Source organism: Lithobates pipiens, unplaced genomic scaffold, assembly GCF_037356315.1.
Source record: "Lithobates pipiens isolate NorthernLeopardFrog02 unplaced genomic scaffold, aLitPip1_a1.2 Scaffold_28, whole genome shotgun sequence".
Taxonomy (NCBI): domain Eukaryota; kingdom Metazoa; phylum Chordata; class Amphibia; order Anura; family Ranidae; genus Lithobates; species Lithobates pipiens.
In genome coordinates this window covers 32,865,631-32,882,432 of record NW_027507789.1, presented here as the reverse complement: position 1 = coordinate 32,882,432, position 16,802 = coordinate 32,865,631, and the positions used below count along the sequence as shown (strand labels likewise).

Here is a 16,802-nt window from a genome sequence, read left to right as displayed (position 1 = left end):
AAGAATATTTTAAGCTTTAGATGGATATCATTGTCTACTTAGAAGATTATCTGTGTACATTTTTTTCAAAGCAATTTTAACATTTTATATATATATATATATTAACATGCACTGCTAAGCAACAGAAGACAAGCTACATCCAAGATTGGTGACCGGGTTGAACAGAATATAATAAAGCTGTTATTGCTACTTATGTTATTTTCAACCAGACCATTAAGTGATTTTTCTTCTTCAATTTATACTTTGCAGACCAGCTTTTATATTTGTTGATCTGAGGAGTTTTGCTTTTATGTGACCTCAAGGCTTTTTACTACATTTTCGATTATGGACATGAATCTGCAGACATGAATTGGAAATTAGTGTTCATCTGCAAATTAGACTATGTAGGGTATGTTTGATTTGCTTGCATGGTATGTGAAATATCTGTCTAATTTAGTGTGCACAAGCCAATGGTACATAAGCTACATGTGGCTCTGAGCGTCCTTCGAAGTGGCTTGGATCATCTTTTTTTTTTTTTATCTGTAGTCTGTTGCATTTAATATTTCCAAAAAAAACTTGCAACCACACAGAGGCTATCAATGTCCGGGGTTCATAAAACCTTTATTTCAAGGGCCTAAATTAAAAAATTGCTAGCATAACGGAACCCAGGATACCTGCACAGCTTTTCAAGTACTGCTCACTTCTCACCCCTATTTTACCACTGCTCACTTCTGCACCCCCTACTCCCCTCTTCTACCACTACTCACCTCTGCACCCCCTACTCCCCTCTTCTACCACTACTCACCTCTGCACCCCCTACTCCCTTCTTCTACCACTACTCACCTCTGCACCCCCTACTCCCCTCTTCTACCACTACTCACCTCTGCACCCCCTACTCCCTTCTTCTACCACTACTCACCTCTGCACCCCCTACTCCCCTCTTCTACCACTACTCACCTCTGCACCCCCTACTCCCCTCTGCACCCCCTACTCCCCTCTTCTACCACTACTCACCTCTGCACCCCCTACTCCCCTCTTCTACCACTACTCACCTCTGCACCCCCTACTCCCCTCTTCTACCACTACTCATCTCTGCACCACCTACTCCCCTCTTCTACCACTACTCACCTCTGCACCCCCTACTCCCCTCTTCTACCACTACTCACCTCTGCACCCCCTGCTCCCATCCTCCACCATTGCTCACCACTGCACCCCCCCCCCAGCTCTCCTGTTCTACCACTGATCACCTATACACCCCCTACTCCCATCTTCCACCATTGCTCACCACTGCACCCCCCCCCACTCTCCTCCTCTACCACTGCTCAACTCTGCACTCCCTACTCCCCTCTTCCACCATTGCTCACCACTGCACCCCCCTCCTCTTCTACCACTGATCACCTATACACCTCTGACTCCCATCTTCCACCATTGCTCACCTCTGCACCCCCTACTCCCATCTTCCACCATTGCGCACCACTGCACCCCCCCTCCCCCTGCTCTCCTCTTCTACCACTGCTCACCTCTGCACCTCCTACTCCCATCTTCCACCATTGCACACCACTGCACCCCCCCCCGCGCTCTCCTCTTATACCACTGCTCACCTCTACACCCCCTACTCCCATCTTCCATCATTGCTCATCACTGCACCCCCCCCCCACTTCCCTCTTCTACCACTGCTAAATTATGTATCCCCTGCTCCCCTCTGCACCCCATTCTCTTTCTTCTACCCCTGCTCCCCACTGCACCCCCCGCTTCCCTCTTCTACCACTGCTAAATTATGCATCCCCTGCTCCCCTCCGCACCCCCTTCGCCTTTCTTCTACCCCTGCTCACCACTACACCCCTGCTCCCCTCATCTACTAACGCTCACCTCTGCACCCCCTGCTCCCCTCTTCCACCACTGCTCACCTCTGCATCCCCTGCTCCCCTCTGTACCCCCTTCTCCTTTCTTCTACCCCTGCTCACCACTGCACCCCCCCCCCCCCCACTTGAAGAAAGGCTTGGATTCTTTCCTAGGTACACATAATATATCTGTATACTAATATTTATAGGTAAAATAAAATTGAGCCAGGGAATATCCGATTGCCTCTTGGGGGATCAGGAAGGATTTTTTTTCTCCCTGCTGGAGCAAACTACATCATGCTTTTTTTTTTTTTTGCCTTCCTCTGGATCAACTGTGGGTATAGGATTGTGTATTTTTGGATTATATATATATATATATATATATATATATATATATATAAAATGAGCAAAAATGTCTGCTCAGACGTACAAATATAATTATTAACTATAGTATAAAGCAAGTTCTTCATGTTCCAGTGGTGGGATTACTTCCATTAAACTGATTCTGTATCAAAAAAATACATAGACAATGGTTTCTCCTTTAATATCATGTCTCTGTGCTCCCTGCGTCCTCCTTAGATTAATTGCAGTTTGTGTTAATGAATTGTGTCTGGCCTTAGTACAAACAGCATCCCTCATTAAAATCCCCAGCACTGTGTTTCTATTACTGCTTCTTGTGTAAGCACATGGATACAAAGAGAGATAGGAAGAGACGAGGGGAGGGGGTGGTAGGGGATCCGAGCTGTAAGAAGCATACACAATTAATATTTATGAATAACTTACTTATTAAAAATTAATGCCGAAAAACAAAAGAAGATTTCTGCAATATAGGAATTTGACATTTTCTGGAAAAAAAAAAAATAAGTTGTCTTTTGTTTAAGGATTAATGATCGAAACCTTTGTACCCTGGTAGGAGTGATGCCATTATCATTATTATAATCACTTAATGTACCAAAGATTTTGCGAACAGATTGAACTAGTACACAAAAGATGTCCTAATCTGGCCACCATACACCTTGGAATCGATCTCTTTTGGATCTACCCAAACTACTCTATGTAGTAGAAGGCTGACCCAACAATCCACTTTATTTGAACCCAATCGGGTAGGCTTATGCACTACATAATTATTTGTAGCTCTAAAGAAGATTATACTGGTTACAAGGTGTATGGCCAGTTTAAGGTAAACGATGGCCTCCCCCAAAAATACTGTGCTCCAGCACCTAATTGGGAGTGCATCTGACATAAGAGAGAAGTATGCTCCCCACCGGCTCTAACACCACCGATCGCTCGCTTCTCGGGGCTCCCTGAGCAGAGAGTTGGCATTTGTCAGTCAGCAGCTCTCTGCTCTGCTCCCCCTCTCTCACTGGAGCGCTGGACTGTGGAGGGGACGGGAGGGTCCGGCTCAGGATCTCATCGGCTTGCTGAAAGGCTGAGCCGCATGCCGGTCCAGGCGTGTGGGTGGACCCTGACCATATGGTTGTGATCCTACCTGAGCCTGAACCTGCTCGGTGATGTCAGTCTACAGCGAGTTTCGGCTTCCTGTGATGGTGTGGCAACGATGCTGCACTGCTTCTGAATTCAGAGCATAGTTGCCACTCTCATGTAGGCTGTTCCTGCTTCCACTACAATAAGAGAAGAAAATTGTACAGGGAGGTGTGACTATCAGCCTTGTTACTACTGAATCACAAGCCCATCAATCAGCACCTAGCCACACCTAGTCCTGCCCAAGGCTTTCTGGATTGACAGCACTGCCTCTGTTACTGAAACACTCCCACTGTGAGCTGCAGCGTCTGTAAGGGGGAACATGTGAGATACAAATTGAAAATTTTGCTCAGTCATGGGAGGTAATGGAAGTTTCTCATTTACTTTATGAAGCCTGTGAATCCTGTAGTAATTGGAGTGGTATTGGTTTAGACCAGTGGTCTCCAAACTCCAGATTTGGACCCTGCTTACCTGTATTTGGCCTTTGGGGCACTATTCCTCCAACTGACAGTAATATGCCATCATTACTCACACTAACACCATTAATGGGGCACTATTCATTCCACTGATACCATCAATGGGGCATTATTCCTTCAACTAATACCAATGATGGGCACTATTCCTCCAACTGATACCAACAATGAGACACTATTTATCCAAATGATACTAATGATGGGGCACTATTCCCCCAACTGATGCCAATGATGGGGCAATATCCCCCCACGAATGCCAATGATGGGGCAATATTCCTTCTACTGACATTAATGATGTGCCAATGATGGGGCACTATTCTCTCTACTGATGCCAATCATGGGGTACTATTCTTTCCACTGATACCAAAAATGGGGCACTATTCCTCCAACTGGTACCAATGATGGGGCACTATCCCCCCCTGATACCAATGATGGGGCACTATTCCTTCTACTGATGCCAACAATGGGGCACAATAAAAATAAAACCAATGATGGTGCAAAGTTTACTCCCACTGGCCACTGTCTACCCCCCCCCCCAAAGCCTGAAGGACAGTAAACTGTGATTTTTTAAATTTCTTTAGTCACTTCCTAGTTTCCATGCCTGCACAAATGATGTCATACATGCTAGGAGTCTTCAGGAGGGAGTTTTCTTAGCTAAGCACACCCTCCTGTCTGTATGCCTGAGCTAAGCACAGATAGATCCCAGGAAGTAATTGCTACATGAATCATCTGCCCTTGCTCAAAATGGTCACAGCCAGAAATGCTAAGGGGGGTGTTTTTCTATGTGATTTCTCAGCAAATTAAAGATTAAAGACATGGATGGATGCTTTTGCTATTAAAAATGAATTGTATTTTTATTTCCCTGAGATCCTCATTCGGGCTGTGATGCTGGGGGAAACCAAGCTTCTTGGCCTCTGTAACTGAGCTATGTTATATAATCAAACGTTTGTGGAACCCTGATCATCACGCCTGTATGTGCTGGTTGAACTTCCCATCAAAAACCATGAGCATGAATATGGAATTGCTTCCTTCCCCCTTTAGGTCATTTTTTTCCCTTCCCTAAATGCCTTTGCACCAGAGGAGGCAAACTCACCCGCAAAAACACACCAAAAGCCACATTTTTCACGTCCGTTAGTGTGGATTTGCACGTCAGGCATTATTGCGTTCTATTGGGCCAGAATATTAATTTATTTTGTCCGCTAGAATGCATTAACATGCCAATGCACGTGTTTATGCACGTTTGGTGTTTTTTCTGCTCAAACGCTCCTCTCTCTGGTGCATTTCATTTTCTGCCACAAAACGCCTGTAAATGCCTATATGTACATGGACACATGGGCTAACATAGAGGGGCATTTACAGGCAGCAAAAAAACAAAACTCAAATACCTGTAAGAGTAGCGTTTTTTGATGTTCTGTGTGTATAGTATACAAAAGCCTCCACTCTTCTGGGAAGGCTTTCCACAAGTTCCCTGAGTGTGTCTGTGGGAATTTTTCCCTGTACACATGGTCAGACATTCCGACCACAAAATCCGTCAGATTTTTTCTGACAGATTTTGGCCGAAACTTGTGTTGCATACACACGGTTGGACAAAGTTGTCAGAAAATCTGATCGTTCGGAACGAGGTGACATTCATTGCGTACGATGGGACCGCATAGAGGCCAGTAGCCAATAGCTTTGGTCTCGTAATTTAATCTGAGTATGCGTGGCACTTTGTCCGTCGGAATTCTCTACAAAGGATCGGAAAAAGTCAGATCGGATTTTGTTGTCGGAAAATTTTAGATCCAGCTCTCAAACTTTTTGCGTTGGAATTTCCGACGGAAAAAGTCCGATAGAGCCCACACATGATCAGATTTTCCGACAACATAATCCGATCAGACCTTTTCCGTCTGAGTTTCGGACCGTGTGTACAGGGCATTTGTGTCCATTCAGCCAAAAGAGAATTTGTGAGGTCCGCTACTGATACTGGATGAGACTCGGCTCGCAGTCATGCTGCAACAGAAAAGGGCCTTCACCAGATTGCTCTCCGCTGTCCTCTGGGAGACACACAGGAGACAGCAGGGACCAGTGGGATAGTGCAGCGTGAGTCGCGCATGCACAGTAGGGAACCAGGAAGTGAAGCCGTGAGGCTTCACTTCCTGATTCCCTTACTGAAGATGGCAGCGCCTCCACCTGAGAGCCGAGGGACAGATCGGCTTCGGGTTCCCTACATTGTGGCCGCCCCGGACAGGTGATTGTCCTTATTTTAAAAGTCAGCAGCTGCAGTATTTGTAGCTGCTGATTTTAATTAAAAAAAAAAAATTGGCGGAGCTCCGCTTTAACAACTATTGAGATAAGATATCAGCTACACTGGGAGTACACTGATTTAATCATTAGCTGCCACTGACAGATATCATATGTCGGCAGCAGTGTGGGGGGATGCTTATAAACACTGCCCACAACTGTAAATGTGAATGTCACAAGCTGAATTTGCCTTTTAGATGGAAGTAACCCAGTGACTGTGTGAAAAAGAAGATGGAAGGCGCGTGATCTAACGCATGAATCAAAAATGATAACGTTTATTCTTAAACAAAATAGATGAGTACAAATAAATTACTACGTATTCATAAAAACCAGGTTACAAAATTTTCATAAAGAATTAATCATGCCCAGGCAAAGGCAAGGCTACCACATTGGAATACGTGCCTTCCATCTTCTTTTTTCACTCGGCCTCCTTTTGGACCACCCCTGGTTTGTTTAGGCAGTGGGACACGCATGATCATCCTACACTACCCACCATTCAAAATTACTACCACTTTACATTAATACCGCCTGCATGAGCGCAGGAGAAATACTATTCTTCTGTTCATATTTACACTTAAACCACTGACTGTACAGCTACAGGTTGGCTTCCATGAACCCTTGAAACCTGCATTCAACTTTTCCACACCTCCATGTTTCTCTGTCTCTACCTGTGAGCCCAGAAACCGCAATGGGGCAAATCAGTTTGCTGATCTCCTCTAGCTAGTAAGAACCTGAAAGCTCCATTAGCATCAGTACAGTTCAGTCTCATTAAAGAGGAGGTCCAGCCTGGGTGAAAAAAATTTAAAGTCAGCAGCTACAAATACTCTAGCTGCTGACTTTTAATATTAGGGCACTTACCTGTCCAGGGAGCCCACCATGTCGGCACCCCAGCTGATCTTTGGATCGACTCCCAAGTGCTGCCATTCCTGGTAAGGTAAGCAGGCAGTGAAGCCTTTTGGCTTCACAGCTGGTTCCCTATCCCTACTTTTCATGTGCGAAGAGCGCTGCGCTTTCTAATTGGCCCAGCAGCAGTCGTAGGTGGAGGGGGGGGGGGCGAATTTCCAGGAGATCGGGCTGTGGTCCTCTCTCCAGAAGTTGGAATGGGGACCTGTGGCACCGGAGAGGGGGAGGAAGCGTAGAAGCGAAATTTCCACTTTTGAGTGGAACTCTGCTTTAAGGAGAACCTGTCGCTTTAAATATGCTGTCACGTAAGGGGCTACTGGTTATAGCAATAAAGTTTGGTGAAAGAAAGGTGTAAAAAATTAAAGAAGTTAAAGCTGAACTTTAACCATAACAACTCGATAAAAAATAATGTTCTTTAGCAAGGAACATACATTCCACATTAATAAATATGTTATCGAGTTTAGTATGTGTTGTAAATTGCCTTCAGCATTGCTCCTGTTTCTTCTTGCTGAAGATTGCCATTTTGCTCAAGCCCAGAGCCCCTGAACAGCAGTGAATCTTTAGGCTGTCAACAGATCGCCCTGTAGAGGCTCCGATTTTTGGCACAGTGGCAAAAAATAGAGAGCATCTGGATTTTAAACAGTATATGCACTTATGTTTTACAGCTATACCTGCAAAAGGGGCCAACCTGAAGTGATCTAGGAGGACTAAAACTCCACTCTCGTACGTACAAAAACTTTAATTTTGCAACACATATTATAATTTTCCGCACATGTGGAGCAAGGATTCTAGGGCCATCATTGATGGTTAGCTCTAAACCAATGACCTGTAAAGTTATACCTATAGAAATTTCTGGGTGCCAAAGTTTGTCAGCATTTCATGGGCAGGTGCTATTTTATGCCTTGCCACTTCAGTTATCAGTTATTACCTGAAAGCCTTCTTTACCGTAAACAAGATTCACCCTGGTTCATGAATTCTGAAGCCCAATTTGGCATCATTTAAACACCACGGCTTACCTGAGTGTTGTTTCTGACCATGTCCATCTCTTTATGACTACCGTGTACCCATCTTCTGATCGCTACTTGCAGTAGGATAATGCTCCATGTCACAAAGCTAAAAACATATCACCACTTGTTTCTTGAACATGACAATGAGCTCACTGTACTCCAATGACCTCCACAGTCAGAAGATCTCAATCCAATAAAGCACCTTTGGTATGTGGTGGAACGGGAGATTTGCATCATGGATGTACAGCCAAAAAAATTCCAGTAACTGCTTAAAGTGGTTGTAAACCCTTACAAACCACTTTGACCTACAGGTAAGCCTAGATTAAGGCTGCTTTCACACTGGGGCGGTATTCAGGCGTTACAGAAATAGCGCCTGTGTAGCGCCTGAAAAAAACCGGCCCCTTTCACTCCAGTGTGAAAGCCGGAAGGCTTTCACACTGGAGCGATGCGCTGGCAGGACGGTGAAAAAAGTCCTGCTAGCGGCATCTTTGGAGCGGTGAAGGAGCGGTGTATTCACCGCTCCTAAACCGCTCCTACCCATTGAAATCAATGGGACACGCGGCAATACCGCCGGTAAATCGCCGCTGCAGCATCGCTTTGCGGGCGGGTTTAACCCTTTTTCGGCCGCTAGCGGGGGTTAAAACCACCCCGCTAGTGCCCGCAGACCGCCGCTAAAACGACGGTAAAGCGCTGCTAAAAATAGCGGCACTTTACCGCCGACGCCGCTCCCGCCCCAGTGTGAAAGCAGCCTAAGGCTTACCTGTAGGTCCAAGAAATATCTCTTAAACCTACACGGTTTAGGAGATATTTGCCGAAAGACATGCACCGCTGTCTGCGGCGCATGCGCCGTAGACAGCGGCGCGCAGGCGCACTGAGCGCGCCGCTGTCAATAGCGATATGCCGCAAGTGGCGGCTCCCGTGCGAATGCGCGGGAGTGACGTCATCGCGGCTTCGACGAATGACAGCGGCAGAGCAGCGAGACCCACCGAGATGATGGACGCTCCGGACTACAGGGGACAGCGGTGACATTGCTGGCTCCCGTGTCAGGTAAGTGACACATAATGGACTACTATGCGATAGTAGTCCATTATGCTTTACCTTTGCAGGGAATCAAAGAGGAAGTAAACCCATCAGGGTTTACTTCCTCTTTAATGCCATCATGTCAAAGTGAACCAACATTTTAGAGGAATGTTTCCAACATCTTGTTGAATCTATGCCACAAAGAATTAAGGCAGTTCTGAAGGCAAAAGGGGGTCCAACCGGGACTAGCAAGGTGAACCTAATAAAGTGGCCTGTGAGTATATTTCTTAACCAGAGTTTAGTTTCATGTTAATTCAAGATGTACTGTATGTATGAAAGGACCAGAGACTGGGCGGTGGTTCTCTTCTCTGTGTCCTTTAGATAAGGTTCATACCGTATATACTCGAGTATAAGCCGAGATTTTCAGCCTCTTTTTTGAGGCTGAAAGTGCCCCCCTCGGCTTATACTCGAGTCATCGCTGTCTGCCCGCTCGATCAGCGTGTCGAGCAGACAGACAGCGGCCATTCTATTCAAAAGCCGCGCCTCCGGCTCCGCCTTCGCCTGTGATAGGCGGAACACTGAATTTCCCAGCAGCCTGTGTTCCGCCTATCACGGACATCGTATCATCCTCGTACTACGGACGAGGATGATACGACGTCTGTGATAGGCGGAACACAGGCTGCTGGGAAATTCAGTGTTCCGCCTATCACAGGCGAAGGCGGCGGCGCAGCTTTTGAACTTTACAATGGCCGCCGACGAAGAGGGCACGGGACGGAGGCAAGGCAAGGCACGGCACGGGACGGGACGGGGGCAAGGCAAGGCACGACACGGGACGGATGCAAGGAGGCAAGGCACGGCACGGGACGGAGGCAAGGAGGCAAGGCACGGGACGGAGGCTCGGGACAAAGGTAGGCTGGACACACACACACACACACACACACACACACACACACACACACACACACACACACACACACACACACACACACACACACACGGATGGAGACACACACAGGGATGGATGGATGGAGACACACACACACAGGGATGGATGGATGGATGGATGGAGACACACACACACAGGGATGGATGGATGGATGGATGGAGACACACACACACAGGGATGGATGGATGGATGGACACACACACACACAGGGATGGATGGACGGACACACAGGGATGGACGGACACACAGGGATGGACGGACACACAGGGATGGATGGACACACAGGGATGGACGGACACACACACAGGGATGGACAGGCATGTCTCACCCTCGGCTTATACACGAGTCAATAAGTTTGCCAGTTTTTTTGGGGGTAAATTGGGGGCCTCGGCTTATATTCGGGTCGGCCTATACTCGAGTATATACGGTAATTAGCCTCATGAAAGAAACACCCTTTATAAGCAGATAGGGCTTAGTGAAGAACATCTTTGTTTAATCAAATGCTACAGGAGCAAGGATGACTAACAATGATAAAACCAACAACAGCCCATTGAAAACAAGTTTTCACATGACTACATCAAATGCTGCATGGCTGATATATGTTGACAGCTGTTGGTTACAGAACTTCACTGGTCCATAACCTATAGATCTGAAGCCAAGTGAGTCACATAAAAACAGATAATTGGCCTCCCAAGGCAAAATTAACCAAATATTTTATATCTACAGTATTAAAAAGTACACAAGTGTACAGTGGCTTTGTAGTGAGCACTTTGGCCCTGCAACACTGGGGTCCTCGTTTTAAATCCTGCCAAAGACATGGAGTTTGCAGGTTCTCCCTATGCTTGTGTCTGTTTCCTTTGGGTTTGCTCCCACATTGTCAAGATGTGCTGGTAGGTATATCTAACCAAGACAACCCAACCCCTCTATGATCACCACTTCTGCCTTTGACTAGTTTTCTTCCTACCACGAACAAGTTCTGTCTACCATCCTGATGTCCCAGAGTATTGAGTGTGATTGCCCACTTCCCTCATGGAGTCAGGGGTATTCTCCTCAAGCGTACCTGGATGGTTACATTTCCAATAACGTCTGTTTTTTCACAACCTCATCAAGTGTGTTTTTTATCCTATTTTTCAAAACACCATGTACATCTAATAAAACTGTCAGCCCACTGCAACATAAGGGCTCTCCCACCTTTCTTCCTAGGTCTCTTTCACACGGCCGATTACCTCCATTTACCATGCAAGAGCATTTTCTGCTGAGACAGGGATGCACAGTTGTTAAGTGCATCCCAGTGGTGGCAGACCCATAGATGTCTTTTGGGACAAGCAGCTGCACGGACACAGCTACTGTGTCTCAATGTCAAATCTATGTGGGTGCGGGTGCACGGCCCAGAAAACACAGGATGAGTTCATGGACACGCACCCACACAGATGTCACCTTGGGACACAGTGTGCCAGTGCAGTCGTGGGTCCCAATAAGCATATACGGGTTTGCCAGCACAGGGATGCACACAACACCTGTACATCCCTGTGCGGGCAGAACAAACTCCTGCACAGAACACGGGGGTAATCGGCCATGTGAATGGGTCCTTATTCATCTTTTTTACTGTGGATACCTCAGAGCTTTTACCTCCACAACTCAGTTTGAGGACCACCACCCTACAGATACAATGCTGGTAGGTTAAGATCCTACAGACACAATGCTGGTAGGTTAACATCCTACAGACACAATGCTGGTAGGTTAAGATCCTACAGACACAATGCAGGTATGTTAAGATCCTACAGACACAATGCTGGTAGGTTAAGATCCTACAGACACAATGCTGGTAGGCTAACATCCTACAGACACAATGCTGGTAGGCTAACATCCTACAGACACAATGCTGGTGGGTTAACATCCTGCAGACACAATGCTGGTAGGTTAACATCCTACAGACACAATGCTGGTAGGTTAACATCCTACAGACACAATGCTGGTAGGTTAATTGGCTGCTGTCTAAATTGGCCCTAGTATGTGTATATATGTATATGAGATAGGGAACTTAGATTTTACGCTCCTTGAAGGCAGGGGCTGATGGGACTATACAATATGTAAAAGTGCTGCTAAATTGTTGGTGCTACATAAATGCCTGTAATATTAATAAACAAAAAAGTACTAAAGACATTATACAACCTAATAAACATGGAAAAAAATAATTTTTTCTTCTAATGTATTTGTTATTTTAACAAGGCCTGCACATCTCTTACCTGGCTGTCTGCCCAGGTATCTTTGTTTGCCCAGTCCTTGTGGGATCGGATATACCACCACTGGATCTCCAGTGAGTAAGGAATGTCACCGCTGCCGCGAAAGGAGCACGCCATCTCTACATCTTCTCCAGGGTGTGCGCTAACATCATGTGGTATTTCCGTGAACAATGCTGAAAAAGAATAGCACCGTTATAAATGGCTACTTTTGCAAATAAAAATAGAACATATGTAACAACCACTCAATCTCCCATAAGAAACTGATTCTCATTTTGACTCTTTGGCAGAGTATAGTAATCACACAATTGGACGAAGACCAAGCCATAATTATAACCTCAGTATCTATCACTGCTATAATATCAACAGCACAGTGTGTCCATATTGTAGTTTCATTGATTGTTTGCTTTCATTGATAGTTTTGTTGATTGTTTGCTCTGTGCAATGGTTTTGCATAGAGCAGCCCTGATCCTCCAGTTCTGTGGTCTTCAGCCGATGCTGCTGGCTCCTCCTCTTCGGCGAGTGCCTCCATAGAAAACAACTTTCTATGGTGGCACTCATATGGGCTTGCTTTCAAGCTGCCCTGTGTCTATAGACAAAGACAGGGGGTCTCAGCACCCCCCCCCCCCCCAGCCACTGGATTTGATTGATAGCAGCTGCTTCTTGTGAGCAACGCTCGTTCAGCTTGAGCTTAGGTAACTATAGATTGCAATAAGGTAAAAAAAATAAAGTGAACGCATTAGAAACACTTTAACTTATTTGCGACCAGAGGTCATTAATGCCTAGATGCCCAAGCCAAATTTAGTAAATTAACAATAACTCTATGGCTAATTTGTATACCTAAATCCATTTTTTTTTCAATATGTTTAAGAACATTTACATTTTTTGATACATTATTTAAATAATAAAAACCTGCTTTGTTTTTTTTTTGTTTTTGTTTTTTTAATAGGCTGACAAATGCGCAAAAATTTTAAAATAAAAAATGTTTTCTGGAAGAGGGGGAATAATACACATGGGGGGAGTAAAGTATCAATAAACTTTTCTATTTTTTTCAATAGTGCAGCTGCATCTCACAGATTACCTATTAAATAGATGTCACTACAGATGAACACTGAATTCTGAAAGTGGAAGTAATTATCAGGGTGAAGGTTTTCAATAATGTCACTGGAGCCTCCTGCCTGCATGTTATCACTACAGTGCCTTGAAAAAAGTATTCATACCCCTTGAAATTGTCCACATTTTCTCATGTTACAACCAAAAAATGTAAGTGTGTTTTATTGGGATTTTATGTGATAGACCAACACAAAGTGGCACATAATCGTGAAGAGGAGGGAAAATTATGTTTTTCCAAACTCTTTACAAATAAATATGTGAAAAGTGTATTCAGTGTATTTGTATTCAGCCCCTCAGTCAATACTTTGTAGAACCTCCTTTCACTGCAATTACAGCTGAAAGTCTTTTTGGGGATGTCTCTACCAACTTTGCACATCTAGAGAGAGACATTTTTGCCCATTCTTCTTTGCAAAATAGCGCAAGCTCTGTCAGATTGGATGGAGAGCGTCTGTAAACAGCAATTTTCAAGTCTTGCCACAGATTCTCAATGGGATTTAGGTCTAGATTTGACTGGGCCATTCTAACACATGAATATGCTTTGATCGAAACCATTCCATTGTAGCTCTGGCTGTATGTTTAGGGTCGTTGTCCAGCTGGAAGGTGAACCTCCGCCCCGGTCTTAAGTCTTATGCAGACTCTAACAGGTTTTCTTCTAAGATTTCCCTGTATTTGGCTCCATCCACCTTCAGCTCCATCCCCATCAACTCTGACCAGCTTCCCTGTCCCTGCTGAAGAAAAGCATCCCCACAACATAATGCTGCCACCACCATGTTTCACAGTGGGGATGGTGTGTTCAGGGTGACGTGCAGTGTTAGCTTTCTGCCACAAATAGCATTTTGCTTTTAGGCCAAAAAGTTCAAATTTTGGTCTCATCTGACCAGAGCACCTTCTTCCACATGTTTGCTGTGTCCCCCACATGGCTTCTCATCAACTGTAAAAGACTTCTCATGGATTTCTTTCAACAATGGCTTTCTTCTTGCCACTCTTCCATAAAGGCCAGATTTGTGGAGACCCTGATTTAAGGGAGAGGCTCTCTGGGGACCCTAATGTAAGGGTGGCTCTCTGGGGACTCTGATGCAAGGGGGTGGCTCTCTGGGGACCCTGATGTAAGTGGGGGCTCTCTGGGGACCCTGATGCAAGGGGGGGGCTCTCTGGGGACCCTGATGTAAGAGGGGGCTCTCTGGGGACCCTGATGTAAGGGGGCTCTCTGGGGACCCTGATTTAAGAAGGAGGCTCTCTGGGGACCCTGATGTAAGTGGGGGGCTCTCTGGGAACCCTGATTTAAGGGGGCCTCTCTGGGGACCCTGATGTAAGTGGGGGGCTCTCTGGGGACCCTGATGCAAGGGGGAGGCTCTCTGGGGACCCTGATGTAAGGGGGCTCTCTGGGGACCCTGATTTAAGAAGGAGGCTCTCTGGGGACCCTGATGTAAGTGGGGGGCTCTCTGGGAACCCTGATTTAAGGGGGCCTCTCTGGGGACCCTGATGTAAGGGGGGCCTCTCTGGGGACCCTGATGTAAGGGGGGGGGCTCTCTGGGAACCCTGATTTAAGGGGGACTCTCTGGGGACCCTGATGTAAGGGGGGCCCTCTGGGGATATATACACACGTATTTTACTATATACACAAGTGTATGCCTGCCCAAGCATATGACTTTCTTTATTATGCTGCTATGGTCTCTAGCCCCAGATCTTTTGTAGACCTAGCAACGCCCCTGGCTGCCATTAATTCTTAATCATACCCCCACACCTCGTGTGCTAAAACAGCTTTGGTGCGGCATCACCATGTGGTCCTGTGTGGCTGACCTCCGAGTGCATTTTGGAAAAAGAGTCAGGGACCTTTTTCCTGCATATCTCGCATGGGCTGCTGTGCCCACGCAAACAATGCATGCCGGACCTGCATGGATGTGAACCAAGCCTTAGTGCTGACATGGTGATCACATGATCTGGAACCAATCTCACTGGTTCCTGATTGTCAGCGGGGACCCCGGCTACCAGTGACAGCCAGGATTGAGAGCCAACAGCCGAGTAAAGTGTGGGGTGCTAATTCTCAATGGGGAGAACACATATTAAAATATACATGGGGGCAGGAAGTTGTTAACAGACCAAAAGGGAGCAAATAGGAGAAGTTCATTGTTAGGAATCACTTATACTTTAACAGCCCTCGTATATCGTAAGGGTACTGAAAAAGGGTTAAAATATATACATTTACTATAGGACACTATTAGAAGCCAGTTTATAGATTTAATGTGAAATGATACTCTGCTACATCCATCAATCTAAAATAATGTAGAGCTAATTACATATGATCTTCATATTAGAGAATATTGGTGTAGGAGTGATCATAATATGATAACATTTTATCTAAGCTATAAAAAATAAGTATATGCTGTAAAAAAAACAAAAAAACACTTAATGGTAAAAGAGCCAACTACCCCGTGCCAAGGGGGCCTTTTAATATACAGACTATGAGAGTTTATTGTAAAAAGAAAATAGACATAGAACATAGAACATAAATGGGAGTTTTTTCCTCATCGACTTTATGAAAGAAAACACTGCATCATTTATCTTATGTGTAATAAGAATAAAATACAAAAAAAAAAAAACACTTCTACTCTACAAAAGCAATAAATGAGAAGAAAAAAAAAGCACTTAAGTAAAAATTTAAAGAAACACTTTAATTGTTCCAGAGTTACAAAGGGGACAATAAGAGCTGCAAAAAAAAAAAAAAAGGATCAGACTGCCAAAAAAATTCAAAACGAAAGGCAGGTTGCTAAAGCGATTGAAGTGGAACTGACGGGAAAACGCTAAATACACAGATGAATATATATGTTAATTGCCTAAGGATTTGTTCTGTTATGCGAGGCCTGTGATTTATATACTCCTGCCACACTTAGCAGCTATGCTCTTCTACTCCCTGGTTCAACTTTACTGCATCCTGAATCACCTTCCTGATGCTTCTGCTTCCTTGTCCAATAAGCAAGCCAGAGGCGCAACACAGGAAGCTGCATTTCTGAAACTTAAAGGGGTTCAGTGTTTTTCCCCTTAATGTATTCTATGTATTAAGGTGAAAAAAACTTCCGTGCTGCAGCTGCCCCCCAGAGCCCCCCCATTTACCTACCTGAACCCAGTCTTTCCAGCATAGAGAACGAGCACAGCAGTTCCAGCCTCTGTTTCTTGTCCTCATTGGATTGATTGATTGCAGCAGGAGCCAATTGCTCCCGCTGGCGTCGGTCAAATCAACTGTGACAGGAGCCGGGGGGAGGGGTGGAGTCCTGCTGTGTCAATGGACAAAGCAACGGGACTCGGGAGCGCACCCGCACAAGTGCCCCCATGGAATACGGCTCTCTGTGGGGGCACTCTAGAAGAGGAGGAGCCACAAGCGCCAATGAGGGCCCCCAGAAAAGGAGGATCGGGGTCACTCTGTGCAAAACAGAGCCTGCCTGTAATTCAATGGTCAGTTTTCTGCTGACATGTTCCCTAGCACAGCTCTCTGCTTGGAAAATCAGTGTACTGCTGTTTCT

General features: G+C 45.5%; 1 protein-coding gene across 1 annotated transcript in view; it reads right to left on the bottom strand.

Moving 5' to 3' along the window:
• The window catches only part of VSTM2L (V-set and transmembrane domain containing 2 like), a 147,023-nt gene that overhangs the window by 22,308 nt on the left and 107,913 nt on the right, over positions 1 to 16,802 (bottom strand). The window contains exon 2 of the mRNA XM_077459044.1: positions 12,178 to 12,347. Within this exon, the coding sequence (XP_077315170.1) occupies positions 12,178 to 12,347 (170 nt within the window). The remainder of the gene's footprint in view (positions 1 to 12,177; positions 12,348 to 16,802) is intronic.